The sequence below is a fragment of the Henckelia pumila genome, chromosome 4 (assembly GCF_033568475.1).
Source record: "Henckelia pumila isolate YLH828 chromosome 4, ASM3356847v2, whole genome shotgun sequence".
In the NCBI taxonomy this organism is placed as follows: Eukaryota; Viridiplantae; Streptophyta; class Magnoliopsida; order Lamiales; family Gesneriaceae; genus Henckelia; species Henckelia pumila.
The window spans coordinates 130,444,783-130,459,132 of NC_133123.1; the positions used below are offsets into that span (position 1 = coordinate 130,444,783).

Genomic DNA, 14,350 nt, shown 5'->3' on the forward strand with positions numbered 1-14,350 from the left:
AAAAAAAAACTATTGGGTTTTTTCATTAACTTCACAAAATTTTGTATTAACTAATTTTTAATTTTCGGATGTTTTGATCTAGTTGCTAATATAGTGTTGGCAAATAAATAATTTTTGGTATCACGTTAGCATTTTCGAGCACCATATCAACATTTCTTGGTGACACATCAACGGTTTAGTGAAATAAGACTAAAAAAAAAAGTTTTAAAGTACTAGACCAAATCCAAATTTGAAATATTCAGTAGAAAAAAAAAAGGAAAAAAAACTATCTATAACAAATATAGTACAGATATCTCGTAATTGTAAGTAATAAAAATAATAATAAAATTTAGTTTTTTGAAAAATAAAAAGTAAGTCAATCCACCCCAACCAATCCAATCCACATATTAACCCGTACTTTTTGACTCATTTTCAAACGAGTCATAATCCAAACCATTTTTTTAGCAGTAATTTAGTTTAGTATGACGGATCGAACCCAAATTAACAAGTATATCAAATTGTACACTAAAGTCAAATATCGAGCAAACATATTATGAAAAGTCGTAAAACCAAATCCTTACATAGGAGTATTCAATTTACAACTAGAATAGGGTGATGTACTGATGTTCTTAGAATTCTAGTTTTTGGGTTAAAACAGAAATATTTTTAATTTTCATTTACAAGTAAATTACAACAAAGCAAATCAATCCATTGCATTATCCCAGCATACCATGTAACGAACCACTTTTGATTTGTCTCACTCAAATGATACGAGGACGAGTACCAATAAAATCATGATCCAAGGCTCCTTTGAATAAATATACCTGTATAAAAATCAATACCATGTAAATTTTTCTATATATTCACATGTCCTAACCTCTGATAATGTGGTAAATGTCCATTGAATGATAGTGCGAATTAGTTTGTACAAGGATAGTGCCTTCAACATTTGCTTCAGCAGCATGGATTGAACATGTGCGACGCGACAGAAGGCTTGAATGGAGAATCTAAGTACAAGATGTATGATATACAGCAACTTTGAGAGCAAGAGTCAGCTCAAACTTCAATTTCTTCCCATTGATTATGATATTTTCAGGTTGTCTTGTCAGCAAGAAGTGAAACCAGCTCTTCCCGAGCTTTTTCGAGGGCGACCAGCAAGTTCTGAGGCTCACTTCCACCAGCCTGGGCAAAATTAGGCCGGCCGCCCCCTCTTCCACCACACAGCTTGGCAATAGGCCCTATAAACTTCCCTGCTTGAACCCCAAGACTAACTACCCCCGGAGTAAAAGCAGCAACTAAACTCACTCGGTTTTCATCCGGACAGGAACCCAAAACAACAGCTGCAGGATCTTGTAGAGCATCTGCTAAATGCTCAGCAGCACTCTTCAATGCATCTCCATCAGTATCATCCAAGCTCTCAACTAGCACCCTGCAAGAAAAAGTACTCATTTGTTGGGTATTGGAATTACAATGGATCATTTTTTTTGTTTTTGATACTATAGAGTTATATTAAAAATAAAATAAATTTTAAACAGACCATATCATATATTACAAGTTCAAAAAGCATTTCACACCTTGCAAATATGCAAAAAGTTCACAAAATGCTCTATAAAAGGAATAGACTTTTAACCCCTATGTTTCAAATTCACGAACATTTAACCCGTGTCTTTAAGGGTTTTAAATGTTATTGATTTACATAAGGGGTTTTTTGCCCCCCTTAATTTTTACACACAGAATTTACCCCTATATACTGCAAAAAACATGATAAATAAGTTAACTTTTCAAGTTCTATAAAATATATATATATATATATATAGAAGTTTTCAGCTGCCCAACAATTCCTCCCCACTTCATGCTCGACCACTAAAACCCGGTGGTGGGTTTGGTTATTTTTTTCACCACCAAAACCCACCATCGGGTTTTAGTGGTCGGGGATGAAGTGGGGAAGGAATTTCTTGGGCAGCTGAAAACTTCTATATATATATATATGCAATTCTTTTAAAACCAAAATTTACCATTAAACTACAATTTAATATTCTTAATTAGATTTAAAAAACATTAATATATAAAATTTTGTTTATTAATATAATGAAATGTAGTTTTTATTTTTATTTTTTTATCATTATTAGTGAGTGTTGCATTCTTTTTTTTTTTTTTGCTAAAAAAAGGAAAACACAAATATTAAGATTTTAACAGGCTAACATAATATATTGTTGGAAGACTGAAATTAATTTAGGAATAATTATTGTAAATCTGTAAATTAGCTAAGATCTTTGTATTATAGGAAAGTAACTAATTAGGAAATATTCTTTACCTAAAATCAGTGATTGACATCCCTGATTTGTAGCATTACATATGCTCTTTAGATTGTAAATCTTATAAAAGGATGATCAATAATAGAGAATAATAATTCCCTGAAAATTCTTTCTTTCAACGTGGTATCAGAGCAAGCAAACAAAAAAATCACGTCTCCTTCCTCCTAACACCATGTCGGATGTTTATGATGAATCTACCAAGGAACCTTCAGTCCCTGTCAAAAATCCCATCACCTCAGATCTCTCAAAAACTAACGCACCTACTTCAGAATCTCACTCTGTTCAAATCACTACAATTCGTTTGAATGGTGACAATTTTCTGAGATGGTCTCAATCCGTTCGGTTGTACATCAGAGGGCGAGGAAAAATGGGTTACCTAACTGGGGAAAAGAAGGCACCAGCAGTAGGTGATACGAGTTATGCTACATGGGATGCTGAGAATTCCATGGTGATGACATGGCTTGTGAACTCTATGGAAGAAGACATTAGCTCTAATTATATGTGCTATCCAACGGCACAAGAGCTTTGGGAGAATGTAAATCAAATGTATTCTGATTTGGGGAATCAATCTCAGATCTTCGAGTTAAATCTTAAACTCGGAGAGATGCGACAGGGGGAGGATAATGTTACAAAATACTTCAACTCCTTGAAGCGTATATGGCAAGATTTAGATCTCTTCAATACCTACGAGTGGAAATCTGCTGAGGATGGACGCCATCATAAGAAAACTGTGGAAGATAATCGCATCTTCAAGTTTTTGGCCGGCCTCAACGTCGAATTTGATGAGGTCAGAGGCAGAATCATTGGAAGACAGCCCCTGCCTCCAATCGGGGAAGTGTTCTCAGAAGTTAGAAGGGAAGAAAGTTGTAGGAATGTGATGTTGGGAAAAAAAGCGCAAGAAACTGCCGCTGAAAGTTCAGCGCTGATAACCATGGGTGGAGGCATCAATAAAACCACCATAAATCAGCGAAAATATGATGAAAAGCCACGTGTTTGGTGTGATTTCTGCAATAAACCTCGCCATACACGTGACAACTGTTGGAAGATTCATGGAAAACCTGCAAATTGGAAAGGAAAAGCAGTTGACAAACAAGGGCGATTATTCTCTACTGCTAATGAAGTCGAGACCAGCCCCTTCACTAAGGAGCAGATGGAACATCTTTTTGCATTGCTAAAGACCAATTCACCATCCGGTATTCCTAGTGCTTCTGTGGTACACACAGGTAATGAATTAAATGCTCTATCTTGCCATCTCAAATCTTCTACTCCATGGATCATTGATTCTGGAGCATTTGACCATATGACCAATTCCTCAAATATATTCGAATCCTATTCACCGTGTCCTGGAAATAAAAAGGTTAGAACAGCTGATGGCAATTTCTCTTCGATTGCAGGAAAGGGCCTAGTAAAATTTCTAAAAGAATAGATCTTAAATCTGTTCTCCATGTTCCTAGGCTAGCTTGTAATCTCTTGTTCGTCAGCAAACTATCTAAAGATTCTAATTGTTGTGTTATCTTTTATGAATCTCATTGTGTTATTCAGGACCGGAGCTCGGGGAAGACGATTGGCAATGCTAGGTTGATCAATGGTCTCTACTACTTCGAGGGTGATTTACAAAGTAATAAAATGGCTCAAGGACTTAGTAGTATTAGTTCTCTATCTGTTCGTGATCAAATAATGATTTGGCATTATAGATTAGGGCATCCTAGTTTTTCTTATCTAAAATATTTGTTCCCATCTTTATTTCAAAAAGCAGACATTTTATCATTCCAATGTGAAAGTTGTTTTTTGGCAAAAAGCCAACGCACGTCTTACATTTCAAAACCTTATCGTGCATCAAGGCCTTTTTACCTCTTTCACAGTGACGTTTGGGGACCCTCAAAAGTTACCACTGTTTCGGGAAAAAAATGGTTTGTAACATTTATAGATGATCATATTCGTCTTTGTTGGGTATATTTAGTGAGGGAAAAATCTGAAGTTGGAAAAAATTTTAAAGAATTTTATCAAATGATTGAAAATCAATTTCATGCAAAAATTAGCATTTTACGATCTGATAATGGGACAGAATATTTTAATACAATCTTAGCAACATTTTTGAAAGAAAAAGGCATTCTACATCAATCCTCGTGTCCTCGTACTCCTGAACAAAATGGAACAGCTGAACGTAAAAATAAGCACTTGCTAGAAGTAGCAAGGGCTATGATGTTTCACATGAATGTTCCAAAATATTTTTGGGGGGATGCCATACTTACTGCATCTTACCTAATCAATAGAATGCCTACAAAAGTGCTGCAGTACAGCACCCCATTGGAATGTTTAAAAAAGATTTTTCCTGATACTCGAATTAATTCAGAATTACCTTTGCGAATATTTGGATGCACTGCCTATGTGCATATTCACAAGGGATCACGGTCAAAGTTGGATCCTAGGGCAGAAAAATGCATTTTCACAGGATATACTCCTAACCAAAAAGGTTACAAATGTTTTAATCCTCTTACAAAAAGGGTTCACACAAGTATGGATGTTTCTTTTTTGGAAAATACTCCATATTTCCCTAAAAAATTAATTCAGGGGGAGAAATTAGTGGAACAAAATTTTTGGGAAATCGTTGAACCTTTACCTGCTGTGATTTTAGATATAGAAAAGGAGAATCAGGAACTCCAATCTGCTGAATCCGGATCAGCATTTGATCTGTCAGAGAAAGAAATACTACGATTGATAAAAAATCGAGAAAATCTTGAGCCACTGGTTTATTCACGGAGGAAACTTCCTGGACAAAGTAAAGACCATTTGATCACTCCAACGCATGGCCAAATAGAATCCCTGACCGACGGTCTTCTCCAAAATGTTTCAGGTGATTCTTCTGCATCTATACAGTCTCTTCCCCCCATTGTTATCAGCCCAAATTCATCAACAGCCCCTCATAATGAACGAAAAAAATCTGCATCAGAACCTGTCTTTGAACCAGCCCATGACCTTCCTATTGCACTTAGAAAGGGGGTCCGAACATGCACTAGATATCCTATTGCTAAATACATCTCATACAACAATCTGTCCAGCAATTATAGAGCATTCACAACAAAAATTTCAGAACTTGCGATACCCAGAAACATTCAGGAAGCACTAGATGAGCCGAATTGGAAATTGGCAGTGTTTGAGGAAATGAATGCGCTGAAAAAAAATGACACCTGGAAGGTTGTTGAATTACCAAAAGGAAAAAAGGTTGTAGGCTGAAAATGGGTGTTCACAATAAAGAGCAAAGCTGATGGAAGCGTTGAGAGATACAAAACCAGACTTGTAGCAAAAGCTTTCACTCAAACCTATGGGATAGACTACCAAGAGACATTTGCTCCGGTAGCTAAAATAAACTCCATCAGAATTTTGTTGTGTCTTGCAGTAAATTTCAATTGGCCTTTACACCAATTGGATGTAAAAAATGCCTTCCTTAATGGAGATTTAGAGGAGGAAGTATTTATGAGCTCTCCACAGGTTTCGAAGAAAGCATTGGAGTTGGGAAAGTGTGCAAAATAAAAAAAGTCCTTGTACGGACTCAAGCAATCCCCTCGAGCCTGGTTTGAACGCTTTGGGAAGGTGATAAAGGGTTATGGATATACTCAAAGTCAAGCAGATCATACTATGTTTTACAAACATTCAAAAGGAGGAAAGGTGGCTGTCCTGATTGTTTATGTGGATGATATTGTGATAACAGGTAATCACTGCTATGAATTAGAGAAGCTGAAAGGAGAACTCGCCAAGGAATTCGAGATCAAGGACTTGGGAGCATTAAAATACTTTCTTGGAATGGAGTTTGCTAGATCCAAAGAAGGTATTTTTGTAAACCAGCGAAAGTATGCGGATGCGGATTGGGCTGGAAGTATGGTGGATCGAAGGTCTACTTCGGGGTACTGCTCATTTGTAGGGGGCAACTTGGTTACTTGGCGAAGTAAAAAGCAAAATGTAGTTGCTAGAAGCAGTGCTGAGGCAGAATTTAGAGCAGTAGCTCATGGCATTTGTGAAATTATGTGGATTAAAAGGTTTTTGAAGGAGTTAAAGGTGTCGGGATCATCTCCTATGAAGTTATATTGTGATAATAAGGCTGCGATTTCTATTTCTCACAATCCAGTTCTCCACGATCGTACAAAACATGTGGAAGTGGACAAGCATTTTATCAAGGAGAAAATAGACAATGGAGAGGTGTGCATGACATATATCCCCACAACGGAACAAGTGGCTGATGTGTTCACCAAAGGACTACACAAAAAACAGTTTGATATCTTTGTAAGCAAGCTGGCTATGGAAGATATCTTCAAACCAGCTTGAGGGGGAATGTTGGAAGACTGAAATTAATTTAGGAATAATTATTGTAAATCTGTAAATTAGCTAAGATCTTTGTATTATAGGAAAGTAACTAATTAGGAAATATTCTTTACCTAAAATCAGTGATTGACATCCCTGATTTGTAGCATTACATATGCTCTTTAGATTGTAAATCTTATAAAAGGATGATCAATAATAGAGAATAATAATTCCCTGAAAATTCTTTCTTTCAACGTATATGATCTTCTTGTGCCATTGACCTTTAATCAATAAATTTTTTTCACATAAAGTTTAGTCCTTTAGACTGGTAATTCAGGTTCCGCCCCTGCTTTGAACAAATAGGTGAGGCAGGTTTACCCTTGGAGGAGACAGTAATTGATATTTGTAATTAGGATATGGTTGTACACATAAAGATTAGTAACATTACCATGGAACAGCACATTTACCTTATATTTAACGATGATCCTACAGTGGACGCCTTGTTAACAAGACTCGATGCTTTGTACATTGCTGCTTTTGCACGCGCAGCTGAGACTTCATTCCTCGCCTCTCGCAGATCTTTCAAAAGATTGTTCACCCTACCTGTGACATCTTCCGCATTCACCTTCACGCAGAGCAACTTTTTAATGACGATACTTCAAAATGCAAGGATAATGAGATGATTACAGTTACAGCGCAATGAGATGGTGTCAAATTCAATCATACAAAACTATCTGATGTAGAACCCATGTATCGCCAAAACCTCAATTCTCTAGTTTTTGAGAGGGAGGACATTTTTCAGAACATAGATAAAGAAAAATTATATGGAACAATTCTATAATGCAAAAAAAAAACATAAAACAAATAAATGTGACATCATTAAAGAAGTAAAAGATGTTATGAAACTTGATTAAAAAGTAGACCAACTGTTGATTTTAAGTCCATGTATGGCATACCTTGAGAGTGGAGCACAGCTGTTTCATGTAGTTATCTCTGGTGCTGACGTACTCGATAAAGGCTTCACCAGCAACAGCTTCAATGCGTCTGATCCCAGAAGCAATTCCTTGTTCAGATATTATCTTGAATCCACGAATCTCACAAGTGTTGCTGACATGAGTGCCACCACATAGTTCCATGGATACACCAGGAACCTCAACAACACGTACCTATGGGCAAAAATGACAACTTATTTACTCTTATTCTCCTATATAACTATGCACATAGTTCCATTACCGAAAAAATATAACCATAATTGACATTTTAAAGTTAGCACATATAGGAAAAGATGAACAAGAATATACCTGTTCTCCATATTTTTCACCAAACATAGCTATTGCTCCAGCCCTCTTCGCTTCAGTCAATGGCATCACTTTTGTTTCAAGAATTGTCGCATCTCCAATCCACTGGTTGATCAGATGTTCTATCTCCATGAGCTCGTGTTCACGAAGAGGTCGATTGAAACTGAAGTCAAACCGGAGGCGGTCAAGAGCCACCAATGAACCCGCTTGAGCTGTTTCCTGACCAATTACTTTCTTTAGTGCTGCTTGAAGTAAATGTGTAGCTGTATGATGGACCTGGAAATATAACAAAATTAAGTTGCATTTATCACCAGATGGACAATGTGCGTAAAAAAAATGTCATAAGCAGCAAAAATGAGGTATTTAACAAAAAATAAATGAGCAAATAATAGATGAGGGTAAAGGCTCCCACCTTTGCACGTTGCCTATGGTTTGCATCCACTGCAGCTTCTACTTCAATGCCAACACAAATAGCACCCTCAGTGACAGTTCCTTTGTGAACAAATATGTTTCCAAGGGATTTTTGGACATCTTTTATCTCTACAACAGCTTCTCCCAAATTTCCAGGCTCAGTAACATACAGAAATCCATTGTCCCCAATTTGACCCCCTGATTCGGCATAAAATGGGGTTTTGTCAAGTATCACTTCAACTTCACTTCCTTTAGAAACTTGTCCCACAGGCTTTCCATCAACTAACAGACCCTCAACCACCGCATTAGCTAACAAAGTGCTGTAACCAAGAAATTCAGTGTCTGAAATGTTTTCTGTTAGCTCAGCTCCATCCTCGACTGAAAGTTTGACTGTATTATGTGCAGCCTGAGATTGTCGTCTTTGGTTCTCCATTTCTGTATCAAAGCTGTCCATATCTATGCCAACACCATGCTCACCAGCGACTTCCTTCGTTATTTCCACTGGAAATCCATATGTATCATATAGAAGAAATGCATCCTTACCAGATAAACAAGGAACAGTTCCATTTATCTGAGAAAAGGACAATGCATCTGCCAACATTTGTCCCAGAAGTCTTTCTCCTCTCTCGAGTGTTAACACAAAGCGAAGTTCCTCCCTTTTCAATTCCTCGAGAATGCGGGAAGCTCTTGTCTTTAACTCTGGATCTATGGTGGAGCTTAATTTTATAACCTCGTTTGCCAATATAGGCAGAAAAGCTCCTTCAAGATTTCCCATGCCATCACCTTTTATACCAAGTAGCCTGCCAGTTCTAACAGCCCTCCTGATAAGGCGTCGAACCACATAGCCTCTGCCAACATTGGATGGGAAAACTCCATCTGATATCAAATAAACTACAGCACGCATGTGATCTCCTATTATCTGAATAAGATAAATTATTTTGGGAAAATAATTCCAAAATTAGGAAATTGCCAGTTCAGCTGATTGAGAAGTATTGGCATAAAATTCCATTGACTTACTTTAAGGTTTGTCTTTGAAGTCTCATCTGCAAGTGTATATGAAACATTTGCTAATTTTGACGCCTTCTCTATTATGGGAAAAATTAAGTCGGTTTCATAATTGTTGGGGACCTGCGGAAGAGAAAAGAAGTGGAGTTTAGCAAGTTCACCAGTGAATAAGATGCCATATCAGCAAACAATCTACATAAGAAAAATAACTTTTAACCCAGGATACTGTTTTTTCGGGGAGCCTAATTAAATTTATTTTTGATCGAAGTAAGCATGAGCAAAGGAGCCATATCATATCAATTTTATTTTAATGACTTAATAACAACATTAGGTCCTACCGACGTATCTCCTAAGTGGCTAAGTCCTAATGCACTCAATATTATCCAGAACTCGCTTTGCAAAAAGTAGCACCAACCTGTTGAAGAATGCGAGCCATACGCTCTAACCCTAGACCAGTATCTATATTCTTCTGTTTCAAGGGCTCAAGTGAGCCGTCATCCTTTTTGTTGTATTGCATGAAAACAAGGTTGTAGAACTCTATAAACCTAGAATCATCTCCAAGATCCTGGTATTCAACCAACATGAAATATACAGTAATGAATTAGAAGTCATACGCATTAGAGGTAGGACAAAATTAAGTTTTGAACAAAAGCATGAAGTATCAAGATTCAAGACCAAGTAAAATGACCACAAACTTTTCCATGGAATAAACAAGAAATCATAATCAAACGACACAGAAAATGAATCATTACCCTGACGTAAATCAAATACTTACAACATCTGAATGTCCTCTCTCGGGATGAAAATCATAATAAATTTCAGAGCAAGGGCCACAGGGCCCAGTAACTCCACTGGTCCAGAAGTTGTCATCTTCACCAAGTCTTTTTATGCGGTTTGCAGGGACACCAATCTGAGAGTGATAACATCAGCGAAGTAATCAGCTATAAATATATCCCTGTAACCAAAACTTCAGTCTATCTGGAAAGTAAGAGCCACAATTTCTAGCATGACGAGATAAGACAGTCATATTCATATTGCTAGATTGCAGTAAGTGGAAGTCCTCATTGATATTAATGATTTTTAAAAAAAATTGTCAATTAATATATGGTTGGACATAAAACATAAAACAAGATATGAATATTAGGAAAGGAAAATAATGTGAATCTGACTTCTTTACCTCATTCTGCCATATAGCAGATGTTTCATCATCTTTTTCATATACACTAATCCATAATCTGTCAGCAGGTAATCCAAACCTACAAAAAACACAATTAAAATGAGAATGTTAGTAAGGCTAAGAGGAGGTTTATTGATAGACAGTTACATCAAGACAATTGATTGGAGGGAAATATACATAATGTTCGCAGTCAATAAAAGAGAAGTGTGGACCAGTGCTGACTCAACATAATAATAGTTAAAAATAAAAGATTCAAGAGAGCAACAAATTCTTGATTTTATCTGACATTAAGTAGAGTCAAACAGGATTTTGTTGACAAGCATTTACACTGCTCTTTTGGCTTCAAGCAGTGCTTATAGAAACTTCATCGTATAACTCATTCCTCAATAAACTAGGGATTTCAAAGAATTTAAGATACTTTGATCAGGTTGATACATACTCTAATGTGGAAAGCTCCCATGCCCATTTTATGGCATCTTGTTTAAAGTAATCCCCAAAACTAAAATTTCCAAGCATCTCAAAGAATGTTTGATGTCGAGATGTTCGACCTACATTCTCAATATCATTCGTACGTATACATCTTTGCGATGTCGCAGCGCGAGGCACTTCTCTTGGCACCTAACAAAAAATAGACAAAATCAATTCTAAATGTGAAGTAGCATATGCATAAATTATCAGGATTTGCTGCCATAGCAAGCATAACCCGTAAAGATTGTGTATTAAAACCATATTCAGCTTAAAGACAAAATAAAGGGAAATCATATATAGACCAAATTTCTTGTCGTGAATGGATACGAACTGAAGAGAGGACTACACTATGCAAGTAATTTATAGCCAGATAACAGCAAATGATCATGAGACAGTAGACCTAACAGTGGCACCAATGCCAGGTGATTAATCAAATGCAACATTCTCTACCCTTTATCATGCTGTAAAGACATAAAAGCCAGAAAAAAATTCTGAATAGCTTCATCAATGACATCAATCATCTAAACAAATTTCTCATCATTATTTGTTCCTTTGAGAAGAGGAATTCCAAATATCAACTACACTACACCGAAATAAGGTCTGCATTTACTAAGTTCATCAATTCAATTCTTTTTTGATATGCTACTAAAGAGTTTTCCCTTCACTCAAGTAGCACTCCTGGACCTACAAGTAAGAACTCATGTGACACATACTGCACCTTCCCGAGGAAAATAGGCTTGAACTGAAGCATTCCAGCAATTGTTAGCAGAACTGTGGGATCTTCTGGGACAAGAGAAGCACTTGGAAGAACTTTATGACCTCTCGCAGCATAAAATTCAAGAAATCTTCTACGTATAGAGTCACCACTTGGCAAAAGATTCGTGTGTTTATCTTCCTCAACCTCAGTCAAGGATTGTGCTGCAGCTGAAATGAAAATGTTATTTACGTTCTTACTTTCCAAAAACAACGAAAAAGAATTAGTCTAAGTCAATAACTTTAAACAGAACTTTACCTCTTGCAGTTAATAGTTGAGATCCTTTCACATGAGAATTCCAATAGCTCAAATTATAGGGAACAATTGAAGCTGGAGTTGGTATAATAAAGCCTCTATAGTTCCTGTAACCTGCATTTGGATTATCTGCATATCACGTCGCTAGGAAAGAAGATAGAAAAAAATTGGAAAATAGATATTAAGTCTTGTCACCATCTTTAACTTGTTTCCACAATCACTAAGTCTGTTTGCCGGAACTCGATTTGTGTACAAGCTATTTTTCAGCCTAAGTCAGTCCATTACTTTACTTACTATCTTTCTTTCAATTTCAAAAAAACATTAGTGGACTGTGAAAATTGAAAAGGAAGCAATCCAATCCTTTGGGACTTAAGGTCAGTGACACGCTCCAATGTGATTTGTCTCAATGAAAGCAGATTAATCCCAGGTGGCTTAAGTGATGCTTAATGATTTGGTAACAAGTTCATAATGGACTATCACTTGGTTTTCATTTTTGGTGACAAGTTCATATATGTATCCCGTCCAATCTCTCACTGGGTCATGAATGACCAACGGTACCCCCGGTTAATAAAAAAAAATTCAATCACAGATGAAAGCTAGACCTTTTAGTCCAAATCAACTATAGTAATGAATAATAACACAAGAAATGTGATAAACTGATGGAATCAGTACCAAAGCATTTGGTTTCAATACAAATATCAGTTGAAGCTACAAATGGAGCAAAACTGAATCTTTGGCCGTGACTCAGAATCTTGACCTCCTAATAAACTTAAAATCCATCCTAGCTAAAGCTAAAACAGTAACATAGAATGATGCGAACACTGGTAAGAGAGTTTTTAGTGAAAGATGACGAGGTTACCAGAGTGTAACGGGCCGCCATATCTGGTTTGCAGAGAGAAGGGCAGCGTCAAGCTTCCCATCGACCGTTGTGGAAGTTGGAAAGGAGAGTGGGAGAGGATAAGCCTTTGATGGCACAGAATCGAAACTTACGAATTAACAATTACTTTATCACAAGATTTGAGGGTCTCTCAAGAATGGGCAATCATATTTTACTATATATGCGAATGAGCCCTGGCCAATGGTTAAGGGTGAGGTCTGAGATCAATTGTTATCAGGTTCGATTTAAGATGATAGTCAGTAGGTTTTCTAATTTATTTAGGTAGATTTAAGTAGTTTTATTGTTTGAGATAAGTAAGTCTCGAGTCCATGCTCAAGTTCCGTTGATTGTGCGGGCGGTTTCATTATATTGTTGTATCGTGTAATTGTAAATTAATAAAATATTATATTTGTATTCTAAAAAAAAAAGAATTTACTATATATATTAGAGAAAGATTTTTTTTTTTTTTTAAATTTTGGTGCACTATGAACGTTCATAAATTTTTCAAATGAATATACTAAAGTAATTTGTCACTTGTTTTTTTTTTTTAAACTCAAAAAACGAGAATTTATTAATAATGAGTAAATTCATTACACACATGATTTGAAAGATAAGAAATACTATTTGGAGTCTCGCTTCAAATCATTGGACTAGCATAAGAACGTGAGGTTTTTGCTAGAGTATGAGCAATTCGTTTGCTTGTCACCGAACAAAATTAATTGAGAAATCTTGCTCGCTTCTTATGAGATCTTTGCATTTACGCACGATGAAGCTAAACTCAAAGACACCTATGTTTGACCCATTGATCGCCTCCATCACTACTTTTGCATCAAGTTCAAAGCATACCTTTTTCAAGCCCAAGCTTTGCACCCATAACAAAGCTTCAAGAATCCCTATAGCTTTGCCTTCTTTTACACCAGCAACACCATTAATAGCACAAGTTCGAGCTCTGAAGAAACTGTCATCATCGTTCCTAACCACACATCCTAAGCCAATCTTTTGCTCCTCGGGGATGAAAGCTGCATACACATTACATTTGGCAAAAGACCTTGCAGGCTTATGCCATATTTGACAAGGCTTATCCCTCGTGTGATGCTCCAGCATTGTGCGATTAAATTTCTTTGCTCCCAACCAATCATATAAGTATTCTCTTGCAAATCTGATCGTTGTGGGCACATCTTTGCTCGTACCATTCCACACTTTATCGTTTCTTTGCCTCCAAATACCCCACAAGATTATACAATAATCCCCTCTCATATACTCATCCATATTGGCCAGCAAATGGAAAAACAACTCTAGAGAACGATTCTGCATTTTGAAGGTAGTGTACCATGAAATTTTGTAGTCTTGTATGGCGCCAACATTCTCTCGCAAAAAATCAATCCACAAATAGGTGCCAGCTATTTTCCAAACCCGCGTTGCATAATTCACACACCACTGGTACATACACTCCCCTTCTTTGAAAATTTGTTTTCAATGGTAAGCAATTTCTCCCTAATTTCCAAAGGAAAATTT

General features: G+C 36.6%; 2 protein-coding genes across 6 annotated transcripts; both read right to left on the bottom strand.

Moving 5' to 3' along the window:
• Positions 1 to 580: 580 nt before the first annotated feature.
• Positions 581 to 13,025, bottom strand: LOC140862924 (alanine--tRNA ligase, chloroplastic/mitochondrial). 5 transcript variants are annotated; one of them, XM_073265949.1, is made up of 13 exons: positions 12,818 to 13,025; positions 11,962 to 12,072; positions 11,668 to 11,867; positions 10,921 to 11,099; positions 10,482 to 10,560; positions 10,080 to 10,214; positions 9,720 to 9,869; positions 9,317 to 9,427; positions 8,301 to 9,218; positions 7,892 to 8,164; positions 7,547 to 7,756; positions 7,058 to 7,215; positions 581 to 1,408 (listed from the first exon to the last, which is right to left on the bottom strand). In XM_073265949.1, the coding sequence occupies exons 1-13, from the start codon at positions 12,876 to 12,878 to the stop codon at positions 1,072 to 1,074; spliced, it is 2,922 nt and encodes a 973-aa protein (XP_073122050.1). In that variant the 5' UTR covers positions 12,879 to 13,025; the 3' UTR covers positions 581 to 1,071. The 5 variants fall into 5 exon arrangements, with proteins under 5 accessions (XP_073122050.1, XP_073122048.1, XP_073122049.1 ...); XM_073265947.1 differs by having other exon boundaries at positions 11,962 to 12,087; XM_073265948.1 differs by having other exon boundaries at positions 582 to 1,408; positions 11,668 to 11,873; positions 12,818 to 13,024.
• A 512-nt stretch (positions 13,026 to 13,537) lies between these two features.
• On the bottom strand, positions 13,538 to 14,149 carry LOC140861747 (uncharacterized). Its single transcript, XM_073264763.1, has one exon. The coding sequence runs from the start codon at positions 14,147 to 14,149 to the stop codon at positions 13,538 to 13,540; it is 612 nt and encodes a 203-aa protein (XP_073120864.1).
• Positions 14,150 to 14,350: the final 201 nt, after the last annotated feature.